We start from the raw sequence: 26914 nt of genomic DNA, 5'->3' as shown, positions 1-26914 counted from the left end.
GCACCGACTCTGCGCAACGATGCAATGACTACAAAAAAAAAGGGAATGCGGTCATAAAACAGCTTCACTTCATTCGTGATGGTTGATATTCAATCTAACCGTTTCCACACATCGCTAATAATGGCACCTCTTTCGCAGCATCGTCGGTTTCGGTTTAGTTCCGGTTATCGGGCTCTCATGTTACGGCAGACACCTCGGGTGGTCGGTGGGCGGGGATGGAAAAGTGCTGGACGATTGCGCCTCGAGCGTGTCGAACGAGGCGGAAAAGTGGAAAAAGTGCACCACTGCATCCGATGTGATGTGATCTCTGGGCACACTCACAATTGCGATCATTGCCGCCGTCGTTGGTTTTGAAATGATCAGGTGTCCATTTTGCGGGGGAGAAGGGGAGGGGGGAGCCCACCCTGGAGATTTGATCGAATTATGTAGCCACCGGAAAGCGAAAGGGAATTTAGGGCTTTAGAGACATTTTCCATCGGTAACCAATGGATGCCGCATGCTGAGAAGCGAAATTGCAAACCATCTGCTGCATGTGGACAGGCTTGAATTATGTAAGATCGGTCGGATCAGAGTTGAGCGTAGATGGTGAAGAACCAAAGGGAACATTTGGGATTTTACTCGAGAAAGAGCCTCTCCTCTTGCTTTCCTTCAGCTCACCAAAGCGGATATCCAGCTTTGAAGTCCAAACGACCTTCAGCGAGGGCCCCGTTCTCGAGAGATGGGACCGGTTTGACGATGAGCCACGAACCGAACCGGACCAACAAACGGTGACCACTTTCTCACCTTGGCGTGCGTTCCTATACTCGCACCTTACAGGGGAGGCTGGCTTAAACGATGTGCAGAGCGAGTTCCGTTTCGTTTGTTCCGTGAAGCGCAGTAGCTACCTCGGTACAATTCACTTTCGTTTATTCAAGAATGAAGAACTGAAGACGGGTCCGAAAACCGGTTTCCTGCTGCCAGTTCATGAGGTGTACGGTGCTCATCACGGATCACCGGTTCGCACGGTGGCACGTGGAATTTGGTTTTATCACAGTCACTGGTTGTCCGAAGCTCCGAGGGAATTAATTGTAGATTAGTGAGTTACATTTCGAATTGAACGACAATACACTTGCATTTCTCTTTGCACACAAAACGGAAAGCTGACTTCTTCCCTGATATTAAACTATTACGATCGGATAAGATAAGAACAGGAACTGCAACAAACTGTTTAATAAGCTATTACGAAAACCGTACATATCCGGTGCGCCCGTAAGGAATGATCGAGCAAATGTAAACAGCTTCTCCTTCCGATGATTTGCACGACGATCGAGCGTAGCCCGTGGTTAGCGACTAACAGGGTACCTCATCGTTAATCTCACTGCGGCCAAAGGTGATATTACATGTGGCGAGGTAGCGTTGGGCCTGTAATTTGTGCGCTACTTGGATATTAGTGACGTGAATCCTCAGAATTGATCGTGTCATGATCGATTGTGCGAGGAAGCGGATTAGCCTTTTAGATGAGTGTTACTCGACTTTGTTTGATTTTTTTGTTGTAAAAACACTGTATAAGAGTTGATTTTAGGAAACATGTATTAACGAACGATAGGAAAAGATTTAGCTTAAAACAAGATTTAATAAAAAAAGAAGCTATTTCTGTCTTAGAGTGAACTTCAACTATCAGAACACCGAATAATGAGTTCGAAGGAGAAACACGATTCACGGCTCAATGGATCGGCTACTCTGTCGATTCACGATCGCTGCAGTGAGCAGCTTGCGGCAAGATGCCTCGGTCTCGGGCTGATCATTCAATCATTTCGAAGGCCTCAGCCTCGCTTAGTAATTAATTAGTATGACCTCAAAAGGCGATCTTGCGTCCTTACGGCTACACTGAAAATGGAAGAGGACCCCATTGCTTTGGTCAGTGCCGGTTGCCTGACAGACCGGCGAGCTCCTACCTATAACGCTGTTCGAAGCCTAGGGACTGCTAAACCCGATGCAGAGAACAATCAGCTCCGCCACCATCATAATCCTGCCCAGCACCTGCGTTACTTCGTCCCACAGCACATTCTTATGCTCCAGTGTGTTGTAGTTCTGCAATTCGGATTGAGAGGACACTAATCAACTACAACGCCTTTGCGCTCGGATCGTTACACTACGCTTCTTACACTACGTTGATCCATGGCCAGTATGTAGCGAAGGGCGGGAAAGTTAATGGCCCGATTAAGCCAGGAAGTTGGAGCGATCGTTGCACGTGTTCGCTTCAACCAGAGATCGACCACGTGGAGAATCAGCGAGATTGCATAGAACAACAGTGTCAGTTGGAAGTAGATGTCTGCAATGATATTTTATATGATTATTGAGAAATGCCTTACTGGTGGCCACTAGAGATCAGAAGGTTTGTTACATATTTTCGGCACTCCCGAGCGTGGTACGATGATGGACAGGCTGAGGAACGATTTCAGTAGAATGATCAGCCCGAGCGTATTGAGCAGCAACCGTGTCCGGCCGCCGTGCACGATGAATGAAAGCGAAATCAACAAATTGGCCACTGGGATGGAACAGTAAAGAGCGCAAAGTATGGGTTAGTGTGTACGGTTCTAGGTCACGCCTACTGACTACTAACCAAAGTATGAAGGATAGATCGCGGCCAAATGTATATCACTTTTTCGGGTCATTTGCATGTGCAGCTCGAGCGCCGGAAGTAGCCCGTATGGTGTGTTGCTTTGGCGGGTTTCGTGCACGGCCACACCGGTTAATGACCATTCCGATTGTTCAAATGCGATCTCGTACATCTAGGGATCGAGCATTGGGCAGACGAATTAGTAATGGCTGCGACTGTTGTCGCTGATGATGATGTTGATGATGATGATACTTACCAATGCGGTACTGTTCAACCGTATTGGAACGATTCGATTGTATGCCACGGCATACAGCATCACGTTGCAAAGGTTACTGTCGTATGGCCAGCGATAGTTATCCGTTTGCGAGCAGTAGTTGTACCAGGTGAACTCGTCAATGTCGACCACCAGCAGGCCATCACTGTGCACGTAACAGGTGCTGAAGCTACCCGAGAACAGACTCGCCTCGAGGTACGGCATCCAGAGTACATCGCAAACCTCCTCAATGAGCTCAATCTCACCGTACTCCGAAGCGTTCCAGCGATACCGAGGATCGTACCATCGCATGCGCAGCATTCCGGACAATCCCACAATGTCGGTCATTTGATCGTAGGTAAACTCTTGCACGTACAGCGTGGTAATGTTAATACCGGTAAACCTTTCCGGTGGTTCCGTCCAACGGGGCGTCTCATGCAGCATCTGGTGCAGCAATTCGTGGTTCGTTTTCACGATCTCCAGCTCACTGCCCACAATTGTGCTGTTGCTGCCAGTCGCATCTTCCGGTGGACAGTCATAGAACCACTTGGACACCGCAGTGGACCAGCTCGAGAAGCTCACATAACGGACCGGATTATCCTTCAGCTTCTCCGATATCGTCTCCATGAAGGGCACGTCGGCGGTGAGATTGCCGCACCAAACTTTCACCAAACCCATGCTGTCGATACGGATGCGCACCGGAAGCGGAAAGATTGGTGATAAGAGTCCGGGATATGACTTCGCTTTGATACCACCACCTTTCGCACCCTGGCGGATAGTGGAAAAGCTATTTCCACCACCACCGAGAACTAACGATCGGGAACGAATACATAACGATTAATACGCAGATGGTTACTCCAAGAGAGCGTGAGAATGATTTACCGATTTCCAGTGACTCGTTTGAGGGTTTTTCCTCCTGGCTCAGCAGTATGTGACCGTCGCGTGGACCCATGACGAACAGGAGCAGATCGACGGTCAAATTGGCATCCAGTGTCCCGTGATGATCGAGCTCATGCAGCTTGAAGAAGCTCCGGTAGTTGTAGCCACTAACCGCGTTGTACTGTTTGCATTTGTGCAGATCTGCAATTGATAAAGGAGCCAAAAGAAGGGCGTGAGAAACCGCTAATCTAAAGTTCCATCATCACCGGATGTTGAATGGCCCTACACTCGAAAGTCACATTGTAATCCGTGTCTGCGTGGCAAACCGCCAACATAGTGAGCAGAATAAAAAATCTAATCTTCGATGCGCTAGCCCAGCTCATCTTTTTAATATCTTGTGAATCCTCTCTTAAAAAAGAACGTTTTTAAGTTTCCGATCTCGAGTTCAGCACTGCACCACAGCGTATCACCAACTGACCAGCCACATCACCGCAGAGCGGCCAGATACAGCATGCTCCCTGTAGAATGGATGCAAGATTTATGATAAGAGTTTCCTCGTCCTCGTAGAGGCGGATGGAAGAAACCGAGAGAAAGAGTGATAGTGCGGTGGTTATCATACGACATTTATGCTAATTTCAGAGCCCACAAACACCCACGAAGCGAATGAACTGGTACACATGTTATGTACTAGGGATTACCACCATGACAACCACTCCCACGTGCTGTATCTAAAAGCCGGGTCAGGGTGCTGCAAGTGCATTTTACATCCATCGCTCTAGCCCAGGACAGCATGGTCTGGAAGACAGCAATCGCTGGATAGTTCATTTAGTTGCGGAGAGTGATTTGATATGTTTCTTTGCGAAATAAGTTTCGTAAAATAAGAGAGTATTTCTAATTGCATTGTTTGACAATATCGGAGTTTATTGTAAAAAAATGGAACTTATGTTGAAAGCAACTAAATGGTATTATATTTTACCGTGAATTAAGAGAAACATATGTGAATACGGTGCCCACTGCTCACTGGGTCAGATAATCCATGAAAAACGGTGTGTCCTCCGGTGCGTACGGAATAATGGGAACATCATACGGCATCGGAAACTGGGGATCTTTCTTGCCCGCCTCCATCGGAAAGAAGTTCTCATCCAGCTGGCAAAAGAAAGGAAGAAGAAGCAGTTTAGTTCCGATTCCGATTACGATTCCTCCCAGCCTTCTTACCAACAGTTTAGGCAGAAACAGGACACCCGCTTCGTAGCTATTGATCCGTAGAGGTTTCTCGAAGCGTCCCGTTTTGTTGTACACTCCCCAGGCCGATTTGGACAGATTGGCGGATGTAAGCAGAAACCAATACAGTCCACGATGTGACCACCTGCAATAGGTTTTGATATGTGGCATCGCTTTGTTCCGATGGCGTGATCGACAAAACCACTGATGAAGGTACGTCTTGAGCCACTCTTGCTTTGAATGCGTAGCACGACCATACGGTAGACATCCGCCACCGAGCAAGGAATCGTGGCTTTGCCGTACGTTTGAGTAGCTAGGATAAATCATGCGAAAACCGGGCATTCTCCTTATACCAATCGGGGCACTGTCCTTCCGGAAGTTGGCCATGATTTCCCCCAGAACCCACGATTCGGGTGACGGGCCCAGACTGCCGATGCTGGAGCTTTGCGCCACTAATGGACAGCTATCATCGATCGGTGCCGCATACTTGGTCAACAGGTATCCTAAACGGGCATGTCCCCAGAGTGGTCCTTTCGGTGTGTTCACGTGTCCTCCGGGGACCGATGCAACCAAACAAACTCTGTAAAAGGGAAACAATAACTCGATTAGAGAAGAACATTTAAGCTTGAGTGTGAAACTAAGAATTTACTTGATATCGGAAAAGTCCGTTCGCCGTATCCTAGCAATCCAAGGTTGAAGTTGGGTTAATTTGTAAGCATCTAAGTAGGCGAGCAGGTTGGATCGGAAATCGGTTACACTTTCACCGAAGGCAGTGTCCGCATCCTCCGGAACGGCCGGTAATCGCGGGCTGATCCACAGTCCCTGAGTACGATTATGCCAATCGTCTTCATACAGGTTTGCCGTCGAGATAACGATGCGCATGGAACCATCACGATACCCGTACAGTCCCATCTTTGTGTGATGCACCCCGAACGGTGTTTTAATGTCCACCTTGACTGCCGTTACGTTCGGTTTCTTCTTCGATACCATCCTTAGTTCAGGCGTTTCATCACCGTACAGTATTAACAGCGGGACATTTTCGTAACCGGCAAAATAATAATGCGCCAGGAGCCAACCTATGTCGACCATGAAGTTCATTTGGACAGAAGATTCCAGTTGACCGAGGCTTGAATCAAGCAATTCCTGAAATGTTACCGACAGGGGTTCGCTATGCGTCGGCTTGGAGTCCGTGATGGTAGTAAGGAAAAAGTTGTACGGTTCCGCGGCAGCCAATTTTTGAGCCATTTGGCCACGGGGAGCAACGACGGGAAAGTATGCATTGATATCACGTGGTAAGGACTTTTGTAACGAAACTCCTGTATCAGCAGTTGCGACAGAAGATGCTGCATTTGAATTTGGCTCAGGAACCGGCACCGGTGTTGGTGCTTCTCTCTTCGCGGACTGCATCTTAGCTCTTCGTTCCGCAAAGAGACTTTCGATTGCATTCTTGCTGTCGGTCGGAGGAACAGGCGATGGTTTTATTTGTGAAGAAACTTGCTTTGATGAAGATGGTTCCAAACTAGTGGCCCCTGTGTCCAGTTTAGTCTGTTTTGCTGGGTGTTTTACGCCATCCGCAAGATGCGGGAATTGCTTTGCAACGATTCGGATTTGCTCTTCGAACACACTTTTGTTGATTTTTATTTGTTCCGGAACAACAACTTGGTTGATGGATGCGACTTTGGACAACAGGGTTTCAACTGAAAAGAATCACGTATTCTTTTAACACGGAGGAATGTGCAAGCGATTATTACGGAGAACTTACTGTGTGGATGCGAGTATTCCCTGAAATGAAGCGGATTTACACGGTAACAATCACTTCCGTATTGGCAAGCCTTGGTCGGAGCTATTAAAGGGAGAATCGGAAAGCTGTTCAATGAAATAATACGGACCGAAATTAACACCAACCTCACCATTTGAATCCATTTTTCTTTTATTATTTTCCATTCCAAACTGAGAACGTTCAAAACAAACTTTTCTCCCGGATCTGCTGCACAGGCATGACAGCGACGCCGAGAAACGTCAAGCACATTTGAAAAAAGGCGCATTTTCAAAAACAGGAAAAAACAGAAATTTATTGGCCAGGAAAGCTATAACAAGCAATTAAATGGGTTCCGGAAGGGTCCCATCACGATAACGAATCCAGTATTCTTGCAGACGCAGTAGCCACAAATTCCAGTAACGTCGCATGTTGGTTGAATTTAGCAGATGGACATTGGCTGGTTTGCCGCTAGTGTACGCAACGAATATCGCTCCGTTTTCTACCTTTGTCTCCCGTAGCTCGTTACTGGCCTGCAACGCTCCTAGATAAGCACATAGCTGAATCGGGGCATCGTAAGTGGCCGCTACCGTTTTCTTGGGATTATCCGACGTTTTCCATTCGATCACGTGGTATTTCCCCCTGGAACAAGAATCAAAGATTATTAAAACGAGCAAATAAAATTCAAGCCCTTCACTTACTCTATCGAAGTCATGCAATCGACTACTCCGCTGTAGTGCAGGTAAGGATGGTACAGTCTCTTCTCGATTATCTGTGCAGGACGCTCTACCTTGGCTAAGGCACTTTCTACACTCTTCCACAGGGAGCTGGATCGCTCGATCATCGCCGACGGAGGGTCTTCACCAGCCAGCCATAATTCCAGCACGGAGTGCAAGTTAGTGCCTCGTTCGAAGATTTCCTTTTGCATTTGCTGGAAGCCCTCCTCTCCTAATTCGGCGATTTTGGATGCCTTCCAACGGAGCAGCGCCTGTCGCGAAGCTTCCGGCATTGTGGCCGTAAGAACTCGATTAACCGAAGGCGCTTTGTATTCCACACTTTCATGTTGCTCGTGTAGTGGCCAGCGGGCCTCAAGGATACCACTTGAGGATGGCACCAACGGGAATCTGTTCATAGAATTCAGCTCCAGTCTCGTGAACGGTGTGGGCAATCCGGCTAGTTGCGGTTCTGTTTGAGCGATAACCGGGGTTGCTGTTGCCGGAGGTAATTGTGTTTCTATAATACGAGAAACGTTGCGACTTTGCCAGTAAATCTCCGATGAGAATTCCGTTTCATTTCTAGGCGTTTGCGGTGCTGCAACCACCTTTTTCTTCCTCGTTCTGATAACCGCACCGTACAGTGCTTTATTTTCGTAGTTTAACCGCTTTATAAGGCTCACTTTTGTTGCTTTTTCTTCAGCACTCTTCGCAGCTGTGCTCAAGCAGCGGAAATAGAAGCGATTCAACATATTTATTGCGAAAATTTCACTAAAATTCGGTTAAACTAAAAAACCGCGAAGACCGCGATCGAACTTTGTTTACAAATAAAAGCCGGCCTTTTCTTCTTCTTCTTCTTCTTGAAACCATCTTCCAACCGCTCGTGAAATCTGCTGGTTGTTGCGTGTCGAAAAAAATGTGTAAAAACTGCCAATCGTTCGGAAATGGTTAATCATCACCGAAAATACCAAAAAAGGGAGTCGATCAGGCAGAAATTAGAAATAATTGGATTTACAAATTCAAACGCGCTTCATGTTCAAGCCAGCTTGAGATAGCGTTACTCCTGAGCTGTATAAACAGGGTCCAGGAGTCGCAACTTTCGACTCCTAAACCCCAGTGATTTAAACGACGAACCAAAGTTTACAGTGATGTTCGGTGAAATATGAGCATTCCACTTTTTTTTAAACGACGTCGAACAGCGGAAGGTGGAGGTCACGTTTCGCGGTGTCCGGAAATCGTTGTGGTCGCTCCTGGTTTTTACGTAAAAATAGTATATCGATAAGTCTGGTATTTGCAAGTTGAAATCTGGTGTTAGTATGTAGTAGTGCACTGCTTCCGGGGTATGTTATTCGCGTTTGTGATTAACCACCGTGTTCGTGCTAAGATAGTGGTCGGTGTTTAATCAAACTACTAATCCCCGCCAATACCGGTCAGGCCGGCGAACACGTTATGGAATTGTTTACAATAGTTCCTGCCCCCGCGCATCGTGATTGTGCTTCATATTTTTGCAACTGCAGCATTGAATATTTTGTGCAAAACCTCGGACTCTTCTGAAATAAGTTTTAGTGTGGGTGAAGCTGAGTGTTAAAAACTGCAACAGTTAAGTTTTTTTTTGCTCCTCATTGCTCGGGAACGTGCTAAAAGATCGATCGATCGTGGAGATCTGCGTGACGAACCGTAGAGACGAGCGACATTTACGTCGTGCTTGGTCAGCGTGTTCCGTGATTCCGGTCGACGTGAACGGGCGGAATCTATTCCTCTATGTGGCATGCCCGTGATTTATGGACATTCCACAGCAACACCAGCGAACCGAGCCCAAAGGTCGCAGTTATGCATCGGCGACAATTATGCCGGTTGTACGCACGTACGCACGCACGCACGACGACTAAGCGCTACTTGGATCGAGGATCAAACGGACCACAAATAGCTTCACTTACTCTCAGCAGCGAGCGCTAGCTGTTCCATATTAACCTTCCATTTCTTTTTACCAGGATTTAACCGCAAATTCCAGTTCCAGTGAATTCCGTCACGGGAGTGTAAATATGGTTTATCAAACACGGGGAGTAAAGCAAGTGATCGAACCGAAGTGTTAAAACCTGTCACGTGCTCGGTCTACCGGAACCACGTGACGAACGAAGTGTGGTGCGGTTTCGGTTATCCTCCCTATCCTGCCGATCCTGCGGATTATTTCATCCTCTAAACGTGTTCATTGTTGTGGTTGGGCGACGCACCGCACCGTAAGGATCCTCTTTCTCCCAGTGATTTCCAGGGAAGCGAAGAAAGAGAAAGAAAAAGAAGAAGCAAAAATCTCGGTTCCGTCTTAAAACTCAGTGAGGGGAAAAATCCAAGTGCGTGATTCTTATCTTTTAGCCGTTTTTATGGTTAAAAAAACATAACGAACCAGCCACGCCGAGCTAGCCAACGGTGGAAGGTGTGCGGGACTGGAATCCTCCCTCCCGAAGCACTCCCGACGATTGCTGCTACACCATGGCCAAAGGTACGTTATCTTCTTCTGTCGAAAACAGGATTCATGGTTTCGGGGTCTGGTTTGTTTGTCACCGAGAGGATGCTGTGTGGTCGCGCTTCGGAGTCGATGCTATCACTGCACATACTGTCTCCGGATGTTAAAGATTTTGTAGCAGGATTTTCCAAGGCAATTCCAAGGGATGCATCTTGGGAAGTGATATCCTCCGGCGCAGCGTGAAATAGAGAAAACCATATGCCGGCTTTTAGGCAGAAGCTGTAGCACCGCTTTCTTCTCGGTTCTCGGTTTCGAACTCGACACAGCTCGAGTGGAGTGGAACGGAAGTTGTTTCGGAAGTTGTTTCGTCAACAAATCCCCTGCCGCATGGCTTTCTTCCGCCAGACCACTCCGTGGCATGTTTTACCACAGACCGAGCGATCGACCGACCGACCGACGGACTCGATCACCAATTTGTTTTGGCCATCAAGTTCTCACTTCCCCATTACGGTCGTAACCATTCGATCGGCAATCAACCGATTTGCGGTGTCAACAAGCGGGTAAACCCTTTTGTTCGGTTTCGGTAAACCCAAAACCTTCGATCCTTTCTTCCCTGGCAAAAGACATTCCTTGCGTATATGCATGCGTGTGTAACCAGCATTAAGTATTCTTCAGCAACTCCTTTCTCGGACTTGTTGAGTTATTTTATCGTGCACAAAAAAAAAACACAAAAACTCCATGCATTTGTTTGATTGTTTTGTGGCGATGTGCTTGAACGGTACAATTCTCTCGATACGGTTTTGAGCGTAAAATGCGTACATGAATGAGGTTCCCCTTTCCTGCTTCCTTCGCTTTCCTCATTTTCTCCTTTCGCCTGAGCGCTAAAGGCTTTATTCCCTTACGGGAGTAGATTATCTTACACGAAATCTTCATCCTTCATGGCGGTGGCGCACTATGGCGCCTTCTACAGTTGTACCCCGAGGGGTTCGATAAGTGGCTTCCGAGTGCCGCCGCGAGGGAAGGGAGTTTTTCGTCTGGCTTTTGGGAGGGTGTGGAAATCCCGACCGAGGGAGCGGAAAAGACATCTGTGGTTCATTAATAAAAACGCAGCCAAGCCAATTCCCCGTACGGATGCTGTGGCTGGCCGAGAAGCTTGGCAGAGCACTGCAGTTAACAGTGCGTCCCTCGAGTCTATTACTCACCTTCGCATAAGCGTGTGCCATTCAACGGCCTTGCACCTCTTCTCGTCCTTCTCCCTGGTTCCTCCTCTCCTACGGGCTGCTATGCATCTTATGAATAGCATATGCTACAAATATGTCCTGAGCATTGGTTTCGACTTTTTAAGAAAGGTCCCGAGTGGCGATCCTCTCAAGTCGTACATCGAGAATGTCGCAGAGTGGCTTTCAACAAACGACAAAGGATCCTTTTTTTTCCTTTCCCAAATGGGAATGAATCAATTGAATCCGATATACACATTGAGCTTTGCCTGCTCCAGAACGGTACCATTGTATATGCGCTGTGCGTTCTCACTGCGCAAGGATTAGGCATGAAAGGGTGTGAAGTATTTACCTTGTAACGAATGTGGTCCCGATGGTGAAAGGGTTAGCCGGGTTGCTGGCGTTAACAAGACTCTGTCACCCCGGCTGCAGTAGCGGTGTAATTTTTGGGAAGCTGGCGTTACCTAATTGTGCACCGGAATTGTGTTTGAAAAAGAGAGAGAAGCGTCGTTGGCGGCGGGATGCTCTATGTTCTATTGTTTGCATCCGCGGGATGGCTTTAACGCATCAGGAATTAGTCAAATGCATCAGGAGGGATACGCGACATTTTTGTTTTGGCGAGGGGTATTCAGAAAACCGTTTCAAGATAAAGCATCTCTCTTGCCAGGAGCGAACCGAGCCATTGGCATTGTTTGGTTGGGAGCGACTGGATGAGCTATCTTGATGATTAGATGATGATCAGTTCGTTTGAAAGATTGTTGCGATTAATCAAGGAGCTGATGTTTCCATTTTGTGATTGCAGCGTCCGATTATTAGGAAATGAGGGTCCTGAAGTGTATGGAAATTTTTGAATATCTCAAGTCTCGTAGCAGGCTACGATGTTTTTGTTGTTGGTAATAAATATCAATCTTGTTGTTTAACTCTTGAAGAATGGAGGATTTCGCATTCCGTCTAGAGAAGACAAACGGTAGCGGTTTTTTTATTAGGTAGCCTTAGAAACCAGCATCAAACGCTTTTCACAGCTGCAGTTGTTAATGGCTTTTCTTTGCATTTTTTTTATTGTGGCATTGAGGCTACTTTGTGATTAGGACTAGCATGAAAAGGCGATATGATTGCTTTGGTTTCATGGAATGTCCCTACCGCTCTCCGGTCCTTAGGAAAAAGTTCTGTTACTTTGATCTTTTTCGTAGAAAATTCCATATTTCATAATAATCTACAAATGCATAACATGTACATAGATTACTATACGAATGTAAATGTATAAATTTAGTAAAATATGTATATTTAACACGGTGCCTAGTGGTAATTAGACGCCTAGTGGCGTCTATAAAATGATGCCATAGCCTATACGTTATATTAAAAAGTAATTGAATCGTACTCCCTGCTGCTAGTTCAATAAATTGCATTCGTATAATGTTTCTCCATGTAATCCGCACATCCTGCGCTACGCTTTCCACACGCTTACCGCTTGTCAAATAGACTTTGCAGACAGAAATCCGCATTTGATGATACTTGTACGCACGCGTCGCTCGCTCCGGAACAGCCCTCGGCCCGTCTGCCATCTCTGGCAGAACGCCGTCCCGGTATGGCACCCGCTGTGACCCGAGGTCATAAATCGGAGCACTTAAAACTCGATTTAATGTTTCACTCCCATCTGGCGGCGGCCCGCGGGACGATGCCGGTACCAAACACGGAAACGATGGGCACACATACTGAAAGGTATGCCACAGAAGGCGAACCAACTAAAAACCAACAGAAATAAAAAAAAGGAACCCAGCACCGGCCCAAAATCCCTCGCCCATGGGTCCCGTCCCGGTTAAGCTGAGCGCAGAGATCAAGCGGCAACTGCTCTGTTGGTACCCTTACTGGCCGTGCGTTCTCGCGTACAGCACATATGGAATGGATTGAATTACATTTCCCCAGTTCGCTGTTGGTAGTCCGTAGACCTCACGTATATCCGTACTGGAACCGTTGCTAGAGCAGTTCCGTTCGGTTCGTTTGCGTTGGTTCAGCCCATGATGGTTCAGCGTTCTGTTCTTTCTCGAGCATCCATTGCTCATTTCCACTTGCACCAGGGCATTTCGCGGCAACGCGCGGTGGCGACGCCGAATGGAATTGGTTTGTCACCAAAAAGTGGTTCTCCATTTCGGGCAAAGGTAGGTTTGTTGGTTTCGCGGTAGCGGCCACGCGCAACATGATCCCACGGCACTTACCTTCATATTCGTTTCGTTTTTTGGGCAACGGTCCCTACGTAAGATTGATTGGCCATTGCCGTCGCCGCCGGTCCAATGGCACCCAATTGTTTGCGCAAACAACAAGGCAAGGGCCTCACGGCAATCGCGTTTGTAATGTGACACATCGGAATCGATTTTTAATGCCCGGCTCTGACGGTGGTGCCAATGATCCTTCTTCGTTGAGCCAGCTTTGCATAATTTCCCCCCCAAAAAAAAAGGGATCGTGCTGGCGCGCGTGCTTGCAACCATGCCAAAGGGGCAGGGAAGCAAAGCGAAGTGTCCTCTATCGTCCCCTGCGCGCTCTTTTGCTAAAAGATTTATGGAGCTTAAAAATTAATTTATTATACGCTGGAATTGCTTGTTTCATATTTCGGGCTGCAAGGAAGGCTTTATCATGTTAAACACATTTTAAATACGACAAAACCTATTTACTTACGCGACTTCTTTCCGCTGTTTCTCGTTTCAGCCTTCTTCCTCCTCGGGCATTCGCATGCTAGAAAGGCGTGCTTGCAAAGCCACCACACAGCATAAGCCTGTACTAAGTCAGTCAGCCTCATCCTCTAATTCACGCCAGTGTTGGCACGATCTTGCATTGGTGGTGCTAAAATTAACCGACGTGATCGCGGATCGTGCGTTCTCTTAAGGAAGACATCGAAATCGCGTTCGAAGTGGTCCAGATTATGCATATATAACTGTCAGCGGCCGGTGACAAAATTGCAAACCGAACCGAGTTTCCGCGGTCCCGAGAACACCAGAGCACCTCCAGGAAGATTAGGCAAGTAGCGGTAGCCGAGTGCCGAGTGACTCATCCAGCGTGCATGTGCATCCGACCTGTGTGCTTGTGTTTGAGCATCGCACGTACACAACCAACAACACGCACATACTCTCATCAAACTTAGCTGCACTCGCTGTGTAGAACGTGAAGAATTACGAGAACCAAGTGTCCAGAGGCAGGCCTTTTGGATTCGGGTTTTGTGCATGTAAGCCGGGACAACCTTACCTTACCAGCTCATCCATCCGCCAAGTGCATGCCATCCAGTAGTGTTGTATGCAGTGTGCCGTGTGTGTGTGCTGTGTGTGTGTGAGAGTGTCCTACTCCCCCTTCCATTCTCCAGCTGCATAAATTCCCTGGAAGCTAAACTGATTCGCTGAGGCTCGTCGCGACGTGGCCTTTACAGGGTCGTTCATTCTTCCATTACTCATCATCATCGCTCGAGTTCTGGCGAATAGAATCGAAAGACGACAAAGTGTTAGCTCCTTCAAAAAACCCTCAAATCCTCAATACTAAAACGTACCGGGTCCACCGAGAGCTCCAAGCACACCGTACAGCCTCACGATGGTACTGTGTGACAGTGATTTAGGTGAGTAACGTCCTCGTCAACGGTCCCTGCCTCCGGCGGCGGCGACTTGTTTGTATTTATTTTTCTAATTTTTTCCGAGGATTAACCCCCCCCCCCTGCGCCTGGTGATCTTCTCCTCCCTTCCGGCTCTGTTGGATGCTGGAGGAACACGGATAAAATGTCAGTTCCTCGCGCAGGCTCCAAAACCATCCGATCTGTGGACTTTTTTAGGCCGTGTGTTTTGTTTGCTCGATCACAGCTTGTCACACACAAACCTTGGCGCGTTTTTAACAAGAATTTTCTATTTCGATGGCCCTTTCGGAGGCCACATTCGGTTTCCGTTGCTCCACGGACGCCATAAGTAATGCATCACGGAGGCACTGCGTGCCAGGGGAGGAATGAAAGAAGAAAGACATTCTTTCATTCTGCCGAGAACCCCCGAACCGGGAATGGTATCAATCTCTTAGGCTGACTGATGATGCGGTTAACACCACTCGCTCCAGTTTTTACATCGATGCTCACACGCTCCAGTATCCGGCACTTGCGGCATGTGTGATTTGGTTGGGCGATGTGGTTTCAAATCCCAAAGTGCAGAGCACCCTGATGCTGTGTGATTTTATGGGTGATCGTAAATCACGATCATATTTTTGAATCTCTCTTTCTCTCCCTCGCTCTGCGATCAATGACTGCAGTCCGTCTAATGGGTGTAGACGCTGATCTTCAGCTTCAGACATCTTGTCCTCAGCTTCAAGACATCTTCTCCTAAGAAGCAGAGGCAGCACTTTTCGGCCGAGTCCGAGTGCACTGAATCTGTCATAACTGATTGGTGGGACCGAGTGTGTGATCGTCTCGGCGATCGGCCACTGTATGCTACGGTACGCGATCAATGCGGCAGTTGAGAGTAGATTTACGTGCATCATAAAATGTCACAGACAAAACTCATTTCTAACTCTAATTTCCTCCATTTCGTACGGATTCATTTAGCAGCATGATCCAGTCTCTCGCTCTCCCTATCGTTGTCTGGGTCTGGTTACGCATTCACGATTTATTAAGTAATAGATTGCGAAATATAATAAATCATTTTGGCCCCCGTACTTTCTATGCACGCACGATTCCAACGGTTCCACACCGCGAATGCCATTTAATGGTCCTCGGAATGACCTGTGACGCCCATGGAAGTCACGATTTGTTTATTTTGGCAAAATTTAATGATTTATAGTTGCGCGGCATCGTCTGGCAAAGGGGGTGAGAAACACGCTCAAGGTGTCAAACCAATTAATAATAACCCCTACAGACCACGCAGAGGACCGATGGAACTGCGATCAACAATCAAGTCAGTTCCCATCGCCGTCCGCAAGTTGATTGCATTCGTGCACTAGCCAATGAGGTTGCGGTAGACGATGCTGTTTCCGAAGATCGGCACCGAAGATGCCACACAGCGTGCCTATCTGGCCCCTCCGCTTCTCCCCACCGGGGAGCCGATTGACACATCAAGGGTGGTAAATTGACGGAAAAACTATCGGTGCCCTCGAGGGGCGAGGTACTACGGCAGCATTCCGAGATGACCTTTGAGACAGAGAAGTCCGGTGAAGACATCGTCGTGGCCCCAGTATTCGAGCACGTTCCGTCGAACCTCATTGAGCGTTCGCGCCAAACTACTTCACACCTTGACGATCGTGCAAGAAAAGGGGAGGGTGCGGAGGTGGAAGCCTCTCAACAAGGCGTTTTTTCAAGCCACAGATCGGTTGCTCGTTTGAAGGGTGCTGATCGGATGATGGGTTTTAATAGGCGCCATTTCGGTTGAGCAGCTATTGTTTCGTGGTTTACGTGGCGTGTCACGGCCTCACTAGCCCATTGAGTTGGGACCCAGTGTTTTGGTGCATTCTAACCCCGTTTTTTTTAAAGATTATCGTTCGGGGTTTTTCTTGAGCAAGGCCACCGACAGGGTCTAGCGGACGTTGTCTTATCTTCCTTACGGCGACCTGGCTTCTAGTACTGGCAGCGCCTAGTCGAGCATGATGTGGTGTTGAGGTGTTGCATCATTAACATAACTTAAATTCAAGCTTTTCTTAGCTTTTTCTTTCTTATTCGAGCACAACACAATTGGCCAATCTTCGTGAACTCACTTCGTGATTTGCGCTAATGGTCAATCAAACCAAGGTATGATTGTGGTGCTACTTGAATCGCAATCGATTAAACCGTCAACTGAGGTGACAATCGGTATGTCAATCCTTCTCTGTGTGGCGTAGCCGTTTCCTCACTCTCTAATCATTGACACGCGGTGGGCACACGACGCCACTGTTTGCACTTCTTTTTCGAGGTTTGCTATCCCAAATGGTGGTTCCACACAGCTTCTACGAGGCCGTTACGCGCGCGTGCGCGCTCGCGACACATCCATGCATTCAAATGCCGTCGTCATTAGACCAGGTTTTTGCTGGCCATTAAGACCCCTTGGCTCGCTACTAGAGAAACATGTGGAGCATACGCATTTGTCACATTATCGCACCAACCAGCCGTACCGTTACATACGCGCTGCAATCTGCAACCGCGGCCTGGCTTCCTCCGGCTGGTCCGGCGGCGTCGAGAGAAGAGGCTGCTGTTACTGGAGCACCGACCAGACGCGTTGACGATGGCGGAACGAAGCCTAATTAACACACAGTGGCACACAGTGTGTTACATCATTATCGTAATCAGGCTGCCATTTTGGAGCGTACCTCTTTGGGCCTAACGTGTGCTTGCCTTCAACGTTTGCTCACAACTCTTCTCGTACTGTTCGTTGTCCTGCGATGAGGTGCTGAGTGGTTGAAGGTCCTCGCTGACATTTGGATCGCGGTCTCTGGGTCTCTCTGACCGTTGATTGGTGCCGATTGTTTAGTGTTTAGTAGCCGTGGCCCTCGACGAGAGGCTGCATTCGAATGTTGTAGATGGACGCGAGCAAACAAAAACAATAGAAACCACAGAGCAGCAGCGTAGTTATGATGAGGTTAACGATGATTCGCGCTTCATCGACTCGTTCACTTCGTTCTGCCTTCGATGCCATTGCGAGCGTACGCGCAGCTACGCTTTCGGCCCTTTTGCTAGCCACATTCGAAGCAGCTTGGAAGACCCACACCGCCATGACAGACGTATGGGGGGTGTTCCGGTGATCCTCGCATCATCATCGTACGCATCTGCGCATGATGCAGCCCTTTTTATGGTCCGCTAAGTTCACCGAGCCGCATCGCGTAAAGGCAAACGCCGGAAAGTGCTCTCGCTCGTGACCGTCACCGACAACCCCCGGTCATCTCCCCCTTCCCGGGGGGGTAGGGAAGGTCACGAGCGCGTCGGTGGTACCTGGATGGTAGACGACTCGACGACACGACGTCTCGTGATCTAGGCACTCCCGCCAGTTCACCATCATTACTGTTTAGCAAGTATAATTCGCTTCTTGCCAGAACCCTCCTTACCAACTTGCTGTTGCGTGTGTCATTTGTTGCTTCTGCTGTAACGTCGAATGTTACGACGACCTCCGACTGATCCACCTGCGCAGACGCAGGTTCTCGCTACGAAGTCAGGTGCTGCCCCCACAGGGTGCCCGGACGTAGCCAGGGATTGTTGGCGCACGACTCACCAATCTTCTTCTATTTAAATGCGCCAAAACATGGAACAGAACAGACGTTCGGAGGGGTGGGTCCGACCTAGGAGGTCACTTTCCATTTCCACTGGACTGGACGGTTGTTTGTGGCTAGGTCGAGCTTCTGGTTCGGGCGACTGGAATGTTGCTTGTATCCTGCGTTTGCGAGTAAGATCTCAAACGATCGGCGTAGGCATTCTTTGCCCGGTGGTATGGAATTTCGGACGGCTCCTACGGTGAAGAATTCCTACGGATCGTTATCTCATCCTCATCTATTCCTGCGGAGAGCTAACCAAAGCCCGGGTCCGCTTACCTGAGACTTCATGTTGAGCAAACATAAATCTAGGTGGAATGTGTACGGACCATTGGGCGCGTCGCAGGTGGATTAAGCCGTCGAAGAGATCCAACACGTTTTTAATGAGATGTACCAGGGGGGTAAAGGGGGTTTCCGATGTACACTGCGCGGTGCATTCGTAATATGTGTTGGATGGATCCCGACGCTGCTTGACTGTGGCTTCCAATGGCAGTATAGAAGAAGGTATAAAACGATGCAGCGCAGTATCGAATGAATTTTTAATGCAGAGACAGTAAACGGTCTGTTTGGGACAGTAAAACCAGTGAAGCGATAGACCGTTACCAAACCCAAAAGGGGGTCCTAAAACGGAAAAAGGTCGATTTTGATTTATATTGGTTGGCTACAATATTACGCATGCCCATTGCGAATGCGAACTCATCATCATCATCGCCATCATCATAATCATCGGGGGTTGCTGCTGCTGCTACGAACCGTTACTAGTTACTGCATGTACCGCACAGCCCATCCACCAGCTTGCCATAAATCGAATGTAACGCACGTCCACCCTTCCCCTCTTGGTAGTATACCAAATAGCAATACCGGGAAGTAGTAAGTCACGGGTGGTTCGGCCATTGTCAATGGGTCAAAGATTTACGGTGGCCACTAAAAAGTGAAGTGAACGATTAATATACGATTTGGGGCCGTAGACGGCCCGGCTCGCTGGCTCGTGGCACCGGACCGGGCCATATTCCACCGCCACACGCGGCATCGTTGATGATCCGCTAGAGAAGCGTAGAAGAAGCGTGGCAGGGGCGTCGTCAAGCGTGAAGCAAACCAGAGAACATCCGTTCTAGCTGCTTGAGCACGTACCATGTACGTACCCGGCCGGGGACTGTACTGGTTCGAATGGTGCAGAGGCCCCTCTGAGAGTTACATCCGCTGGTTGCCAGTCCCGTGGCTCGTCGATAGAAAGCCCGACGCTCGATGCGCTGGAAAGGATTGTTTAATCGTTTTATACAACAACCAAAATGAAGGGGTAAACCGGCCTGTGTGTGTGTGTCTCTGTAAGAAAGAACCATCGCAGAACCAAGCGATGTGTGTTGATGGATTGCAGGATGGACGGGAACGTCTGTGATCCGAACGATCCCCGGACAATCGAAGCGAATCGAAGCGTCGGCGCTCTCACTCGGGTTGATAGTAAGAATGGGAACCGCTTCTTCATCTTCGCGATGCCACTAGCGTTCTAGCGAGACTAATTCCCCGCTGTTTGCCGCTGGTTGGCATTAGCTGAAAAGGAGAAGTATTGTATAAGCCATTCAATGCGCATTCAATCGCTCGCTCTCACCAAGTGTTGCTCAGTGTCCCGTCCCGGTGTAGAAGGGTTCTTGGTTCTTGACAGAACTTTCTTTCTTTACTCGCGCGCCGGGAGAAAGTTCGAATGCGGTTCCGGTGAATGGGTTCCGTGTCTTTGAATGTACAGAACGTTACAGCTGAATGCACCACCCGTTGATCCATCCGTGGCTGTAGCCGTTGCAAAAATAAGATGCGCATGTGCCGGTATTACACGCAAGCGAACGATTCCATTGATTGACATGCATCGAACCTGTCGGCGGCGGGACCTCTTAACAATTGCGCTCTATTGCGCTCGATGCGTTTGCCGCTATTCCTATTCGCATTTGTTTCTCATCGGGACCTCATATCGGGTGGTCTGCTCCTTGAGAAAGTCTTAAGATGGCGCACCATTTGCTGGTGCAGCTGAGCTGAGTCGTTTTACAGTTATGTCCCGTGCGCGGCCGCTCCCCCTCGAGGCAACAGTATGCCACCGCCGATCCATCAAACCGCCGCTTTCTTCCATTTTAATGTCCGATCCGGTTGAGGACGAGCAGAGGGTCCTTAAAGAGCGCTTGGTCGCGTGTTTTGTTGGAGGCCGAAAAAAAAGAAACAGAAAACGAGAAAAATAAACAGCAAAACCCATGGCGCTCGATTGGCAACAATAACGGGGATATTATTGTCAATCAACCCGAACTCCTCACGGAGACAAGGGAGAGGACACCAAGAACAAGAACGCATCAGAGCGATTGGGGATGCGTGCATCTTTTGCTTCTCCTGCGTGGTTTGTGGTTGCCGACAAAATGTAGGCCACAAGCATGCGTGTGGTGTGGCGTGGTGTGGTGTGTGTGTGCCGAAGGTGCACGCATGCTTAAATAATGCGCCAGACAAACCGGCCACCCCATTCCAGGCGTGTGTTTATCGACTACTGATTACAGACCGGCTAACCACAAAAAAGGGGGCCCTCGTGCAACCGGGTCCCTACTCGCTCTCTTGGCGATCACATTTCTTACGCGCAAAAGTGCGCAAAGCGACCCCCGATCTGGCCGCGTATGGGCTCATCATCAAGGAGCACATCAAGTGGCGCGTGTTTCGCGATCGATCGTGCCCCTGCGATCGGTCGCTTCTTCCTTCTGCTCCTTCGCTTCGCTTTGCTACTGTTCTGGAGAAGGTAGATGGTCAGTCAGATGGTCAGACACAATCGGTCATAATGTGCGAGAGCTAAAGAGAGGGAGGTAGATTCTGTATCTTTCACCATCTCTTACGAACGATGGGAGCAGTTAGGAGTGAAAGTTTGGTCAAAACTATCGCCGACAATTGAAGGTAAATGTTTGCAAACGATTTGGTTAGAGTTTCGCAAGGATTTCTTAACGTTTTTTTAAACTTTGATGTTGCTTAATACAGTATTACTAGTAGTGAAAATAGATTGATTATTCACAGTATACTCAGTGCATTCCATGGTTTTGCGTTTTGCATGAAGGCATACTTGCTTCTACTAACCAGCACAACATTCATTCCTATAAGCAATTATATTTGTAACGCAAACATACCAAAGATCCCAATTAAAGCTCCTATTGTTTATTCCTAATAGAGAGTTCCTTCATTTCAAATTATATACTCACATACACATCTATTCCTATTAGTTATTAGTATCACATTTATAAATATGTGACAAAAAAATGACTTCACTTTTAAACAGTTCGAATTCCCTTCTGAAGTTAATTTTATCTCTGTTCCCGTTGTGCATCTGCCGACCATGACTGTTCCACGCTCGCTGCTAAACCCACTGTGGTGTCTTTTCCTCGTTTTCATTTTTGCCACTCCAGACCGGGTGTGTTCGTGTTTGGCGCCGTGAGGCCGCCGCCCGCTTTTGGGTCGCGAAATATGCCAGAACCCCATGGCATGTCGTATAGAGAGGCTGACTGGCACCTCACTTTTACGGAACCTGCCACTGAATTCGTTCGATGACGAGTGGAGCGCACCGGTGTTTGTCATGTTGGCAACGACAGTGGCGCCTCGCTACTGACCGCGCTTTCTTTGAGGCCGGGCGCATTTGTCAGATGAGTCATCCCGGCCCGGCCCGGATACATCACCAACCAGCCAACCGCGCTGGCCTACTGCTGGCGTGCAATAATGAACCTTTTTCGCTGATTACAGGCTTTCGGCAGGGCGCATCGCCAGGGCGCTCTTTGTGTGTGTCGCTTCAGAATTTGTATAAATTAGCGCCCACTGAAAGGCCGCGGCCACGCCACACCGGTTCTGGTCCGTTGGCCAAGAATAGGCGCCGCCGTCGGTCGGTGGAGGAGTGCGCGCGGTGTGTTTTATGCTATTCGTAAATCAAACAACGTTCGCTCTCGCCCTGAGGATGAGAGAGTGGCGGAAGCTAGGTCGGGACGCACTGGAACAGAACCGCTGCTTCCGAACAAAGCATCGCACGACGTCGCATCTCTTTCGGGACTGAGGGTCGTGTCCCGGGTTTTAAACCGTCTCGATGGAAGGCCATTGTCTGCCGTGCGTTCCTTGGTGTTGCGCTCACTCACTGTAACACCCTTCCATACCGTTCCCGATCCGGAGATGCTACGGATGAGGTGCTGCTGCTGCTGCTAATGCTGTTGCATCTGCACAGCTCAGCGTGCTGACTCATTCCGATCACTTTCGATCACCGTTGGTCGATCGCGGCACGGTACCATGTGCACCGTCGCCGTTGAAATTTGAAAATTTTCATCATTTTCCACTTTATGATTTGGGGGGTGTTGTGCGCCCCTCTGCGATTGGTTGTTGTTTAAAAATATTTCCCCCGCCGGATCAAAACTGATCAGTCATTCAGTTATGATCAGCGTTGCGTAAGCTGCTCCCTCACCCGGTACCCGTCCACCCCAGGTCGTCTTCCGATTCAAAACGGCGTCGTTTTGTTGTTTCTCACTCCCCATACCACGCTCGCACGCTGCACATTCTCTCATACTGCACTCGCATTTCGTGCGGTGTGAACGTTCGAAATCGAATCGTCCGCTTCACATCGCGATAACGCTCAAACGACCAGCCCGGATCCCCGGGTAACCGGAACACCGGCTTGACCGTTTACCTAATGAAAAGGCCCTTCAAAGGCAGAAACACAACACCGCATCCGCCGGCGACGACGACGTGAACGACGGAAAAGTGAGCATAAAATCCACTTAAAACGTAACGCATGCTCGAGCAGCAGTAGCAGCAGCAACATTTATCGTTCCGGTTCCGGTTCTAGAGCCTGCACCCCCTCCCCCATGCCACGCCAGGCCGCTCGGCATTCCGCTGGGCGCTGGGAATGTTTGTCATTAAAATCGATTCCCCATATCAGGTCATTACACACGACGAAACACACCACCACCCCGCTGAGTGTGGCCCTTCAAACCCTTTTTGTGTCGCGCCCGCGGAAGCTCTATGGTCTTTGATTTGCCGCCAAAAAAAACGGGGCAACACACACACACATTGTAATGTTTGTTTCTCATTCTCGGGCGCAATAATGCTCCGGATTTTTCCCCGGGATTTTCGAGGAAACCAAACTACCATTATTTGTATGGTTTTTCCGTTTTTCCCCAACCCCACGGGAGGTGTGTGTGTGTCGGTTTATGTTGTTTGTGAGCACGATGACGCGAAAAGGCGAAAGCTAACGAGCATGGACCAGCAGCGAGAACACACCGGAGGTGGTGGCGTTTGGTTAATTGATATTAATTTTATGCAGCAGCATAACAGCAGCATAGTAGGGCGTCGCGCTGCTTTGTCAACCACCGCGACGGCCGCGGGTCAACGCGAGAAGGGCTGACTGAATGCTCTTCTTTCTGGCTCTTTTGTCGCTTGCGTGTTGTACGCATTCATCGTCACATACTGTTCGGGGATTTGTATGTTTGCATAGGGCACACCGTAGGGCGCTGCTGCCGAGGTGTGCTCGCATGGCTCACATATCCAGCAGCCATGGAAGGAAGGAAAGAAACACAGTATGCGCGCTGTCACCGTGGCCCCTGGCCTGGCTAGGGGTTCGAAAGTCACCCCAGTGACCCATGGGAAAATCGCGTTTTCATTGAGCCCGAGGAGAATGCATCCCCTATTTATGCTCGCTCGATGCCGATGCCACCAGCAGCGGTTTTGAGCTCTAAATAAGGTCATTTATATTCAAAATGTGCACATCAAAATAGGATTTTCCTAATCAATGGCCATCGTCACGCTGATGCAACGGTAGGCTTTTATTTATTTGCTTTTTCATAAACAGAAGGGCTAGTGTGTGTGTGTGTGTATTCACTGTTTAACCAGCTAGACCTGACCTAGAACTGTGTTGCCTGGAATACGGAAGTCGCGCATATGACAATCAATCGACTACAATTGTTGCTAGTTATACTGCGGCAAAATGGCAATTGACCAGCCGACTGTTGGTGATCGCATAAGGCGCTTTCCATCAACCGTCGCGAAATGCCATTAAGATTCGTCGAAAGATACAGGGCGCAGATGCGCCACGGATCGCACATCTTCGCTCCAGACAGCAGGGCAATCACCTCGCCACACTGGCACAGTCCAAACAATCCGACAATTGAGAATGACTTCATCATCGTCAAGTGGACAAGAAATGCAACGATTGCGGCGGCAGTAGTCGTGGGAGCTAGCCACAGCATGGCGCGTGCACTCGCGCCTCTACCAATGGCCGCCAATGGATGGAAATCGGCTTCTTGCCATCTTGCTACAAGATATCGCTCCCGGGAGACCCGGCAGTGCTTACCCCGGGGCGGCCGAGAACGCCCGTCCATCTTTTGCCGATGGCCGAGGAGCATTCTTCCATTTATACGCACCACGCCGAAGATGCGTCTGGTGCGATGGACGACCGGCGCGCGCGTTTCGGCATCTCTCCCTCTTGTCCGCGCTTTGCGAGTGGGAAAATGCATTCCAACTGTAAGTAATTATGCTTCTGCGGGGTAGCCAACCGTCCGGCCACAGGCCGCCCCGCAACGACGTTACGATTGCATCCAGATGGAGGTGCGCGCACATGATTAGAACGCATGCATGCATGCTGGCTTGCTTGCTTGCTTGCTGCGGCGCATTGGCCACATGCACTCGCGCGGCTTGCGGGACTCTACTGCTCTCGACTGCTGATTGAAATCGAATTGTGTCTCAGTCAGAGGAGTCAGTCTCAGTTGTAACATTTTATGCTGCTTCCACGTAATTGCACGCTCGAGCGCTAATGTGAGTTTATGCTTTGTTTTGTGTTTGACTTGCTCGCTGGCTCGGTATGCTTTCCATGATGCATCCCATGGCGATGGAGCGCAGTTACAGCCACCCCAAACCAGTAGCCCTTTTGTGTATCTGCGGAAAATGTGCGTGTACTCCCCATTGGGAGTGCATTGTCTGTTGCAATTTGGCCAACACCCGCACCCGTCTACCAGACTACCGGCTGCACAGGCACAGAGAGTTCATCTTAGCATATCTCATCATCGGTATGCAATGGGCGCATGGGATGGGCGACCATGGCAAAAAAAGGGCGCGAAAAGCTGTTAATTGCTTAATTAATATCCCCCCCCCTCGCGAGAGTGGGGACGATGATGGTAATTGAATTCGTTTCGTCAAATGTTCCCTAGGCCCGCGCCTTAATTAAAGCATCTTCGTCGACTCGACGATGGCTCGATGTCTAAAACCTACACGACCTGTCTGAAGCGAACGGGGGCAGGGTCTGGCGCTCTTGCGTGCATGCGTGCGCTCGTGTGTTTTGGACAGTTTTAGGTAAAACATGTTTTACGATGTGAGCCCACCCTAGACGCTAGATGGCCGTTGACAGAGGCACGCACACACACACGAGAAAGCGAAACATACACTTATGACTCTCGATGCGTGCCGCCACGATGCTGCACGGTTGCTGCAAGTGACTAGGGTGTGCCGAAAGGAACGTTTTTACGATCTGTTTAAAAAAAAACTATAGCTAGACAGCTATTGCAGCGTGCCAGCAGCGCCGTAATGGTGATCGCGTTTAATTAAAGGGTTTCCTTCTGCTATCGGATTACATCGTTCGTTCTCTCGATTTGGTGTGGTTGTTAATTCGTTCACTTTGCACGGAATTGCTCATTATGGTTGGGTTTGGAAGGCCAATTGCATAGATAATCATACGGTTTGAATGTCACTTAAGCAATTAGGTTTGATGGTTTAATATTTGTCACTAAAAGGTGGCTGCTCCTTGTGCCCTTATTTGGTAATTGGTTTATGAGCTCTGCCTTTTACCGCTCGGTTTATAATCTATTGAGCAGATAAGATTCAATTGATAAAGCTGGAATGGAGAACTTGAAAATATTTTAATACTATTTCAAGAGTTTTTTTTCGCAAATCAAAGTGTGCTATATTGAGATTTGTGTAGCCTGAAATATCAGTCGTAGTAACAATGGTAAAATATTGTAAGTTCAGTGTTTTTCTAGAGCTTCAATAAAGAGCAAGCATTACTCAAGACGTAACAGTAAATATGTTGAATTATCGGTGAAACATTTTGTGTGGCAGGTCGAGATCACTCGTCGGTTGTAGCTCGGTTCAGTCAGTGGTGGTAATGGATTCAGTAGAAATATTTGAAATGTGATTAATCGATCAACGAAAAGATACGTTTCTCGTTGAAGACAGGTTGAAATCGTTTTCTTGATTATAAAAAATGATCTTCAGTCCAATCACTACATAACTTTGATCGCACGACGATGCTGTGAATGCAACGCTTTTTTGGGCCTACAGCAAATGCTCCAGAAACCAGAAGTCATACCGCTGTGCACACATACATACATTACGAGCTTGTCGAACAAGGGCGTCCATCATTTGCATCGTGCAGCTCTGGTTTAAGTAAAATGAAATCCAAAATATGCATCGCAGCAGGGAAATGGTTCTTAATGACGGGACGCATGCAATTCGACAGTTACAGACCAATATCTGTGCCAGCCTGGCGTCAGTCCCATATGGCCGCACTTATTCATCACCGATTCAAGATCTTAAACGCGGCTGGCGATCTCCTCCCCAGT

At 48.7% G+C, this 26914-nt stretch overlaps 4 protein-coding genes across 5 annotated transcripts in view; 1 reads left to right on the top strand and 3 right to left on the bottom strand.

Moving 5' to 3' along the window:
- Positions 1-1543: 1543 nt before the first annotated feature.
- Positions 1544-4310, bottom strand: LOC125958300 (acetylcholine receptor subunit alpha). Its single transcript, XM_049691568.1, has 8 exons — positions 4018-4310; positions 3735-3932; positions 2856-3661; positions 2603-2771; positions 2384-2527; positions 2145-2311; positions 1935-2070; positions 1544-1866 (listed from the first exon to the last, which is right to left on the bottom strand). The coding sequence occupies exons 1-7, from the start codon at positions 4112-4114 to the stop codon at positions 1954-1956; spliced, it is 1698 nt and encodes a 565-aa protein (XP_049547525.1). The 5' UTR covers positions 4115-4310; the 3' UTR covers positions 1544-1866; positions 1935-1953.
- Positions 4311-4696: 386 nt separating this feature from the next.
- Positions 4697-6917, bottom strand: LOC125958299 (probable tyrosyl-DNA phosphodiesterase). The gene is made up of 5 exons (XM_049691567.1): positions 6863-6917; positions 6715-6795; positions 5602-6649; positions 4947-5532; positions 4697-4877 (listed from the first exon to the last, which is right to left on the bottom strand). The coding sequence occupies exons 1-5, from the start codon at positions 6894-6896 to the stop codon at positions 4749-4751; spliced, it is 1878 nt and encodes a 625-aa protein (XP_049547524.1). The 5' UTR covers positions 6897-6917; the 3' UTR covers positions 4697-4748.
- Positions 6918-7031: 114 nt separating this feature from the next.
- Positions 7032-8184, bottom strand: LOC125958279 (mitochondrial genome maintenance exonuclease 1-like). The gene is made up of 2 exons (XM_049691526.1): positions 7410-8184; positions 7032-7350 (listed from the first exon to the last, which is right to left on the bottom strand). Exons 1-2 carry the CDS (start codon positions 8171-8173, stop codon positions 7053-7055), a joined length of 1062 nt encoding a protein of 353 aa, XP_049547483.1. The 5' UTR covers positions 8174-8184; the 3' UTR covers positions 7032-7052.
- Positions 8185-8626: 442 nt separating this feature from the next.
- The window catches only part of LOC125958264 (uncharacterized), a 58652-nt gene continuing 40364 nt past the window's right edge, over positions 8627-26914 (top strand). Inside the window, exons 1-3 of one of the 2 annotated variants that reach the window (XM_049691509.1) lie at positions 8627-8664; positions 9413-9918; positions 13800-14694. In XM_049691509.1, the coding sequence (XP_049547466.1) occupies positions 14670-14694 (25 nt within the window). In that variant the 5' untranslated portion in view covers positions 8627-8664; positions 9413-9918; positions 13800-14669. Of the gene's footprint in view, positions 8762-9412; positions 9919-13799; positions 14695-26914 lie in introns of both variants that reach the window. The other variant, XM_049691508.1, reaches the window with a different exon arrangement.

Source organism: Anopheles darlingi, chromosome 3 (assembly GCF_943734745.1).
Source record: "Anopheles darlingi chromosome 3, idAnoDarlMG_H_01, whole genome shotgun sequence".
Taxonomy (NCBI): Eukaryota; Metazoa; Arthropoda; class Insecta; order Diptera; family Culicidae; genus Anopheles; species Anopheles darlingi.
The sequence above is the reverse complement of the archived record's forward strand: the minus strand, read 5'-3'. Positions and strand labels throughout refer to the sequence as shown.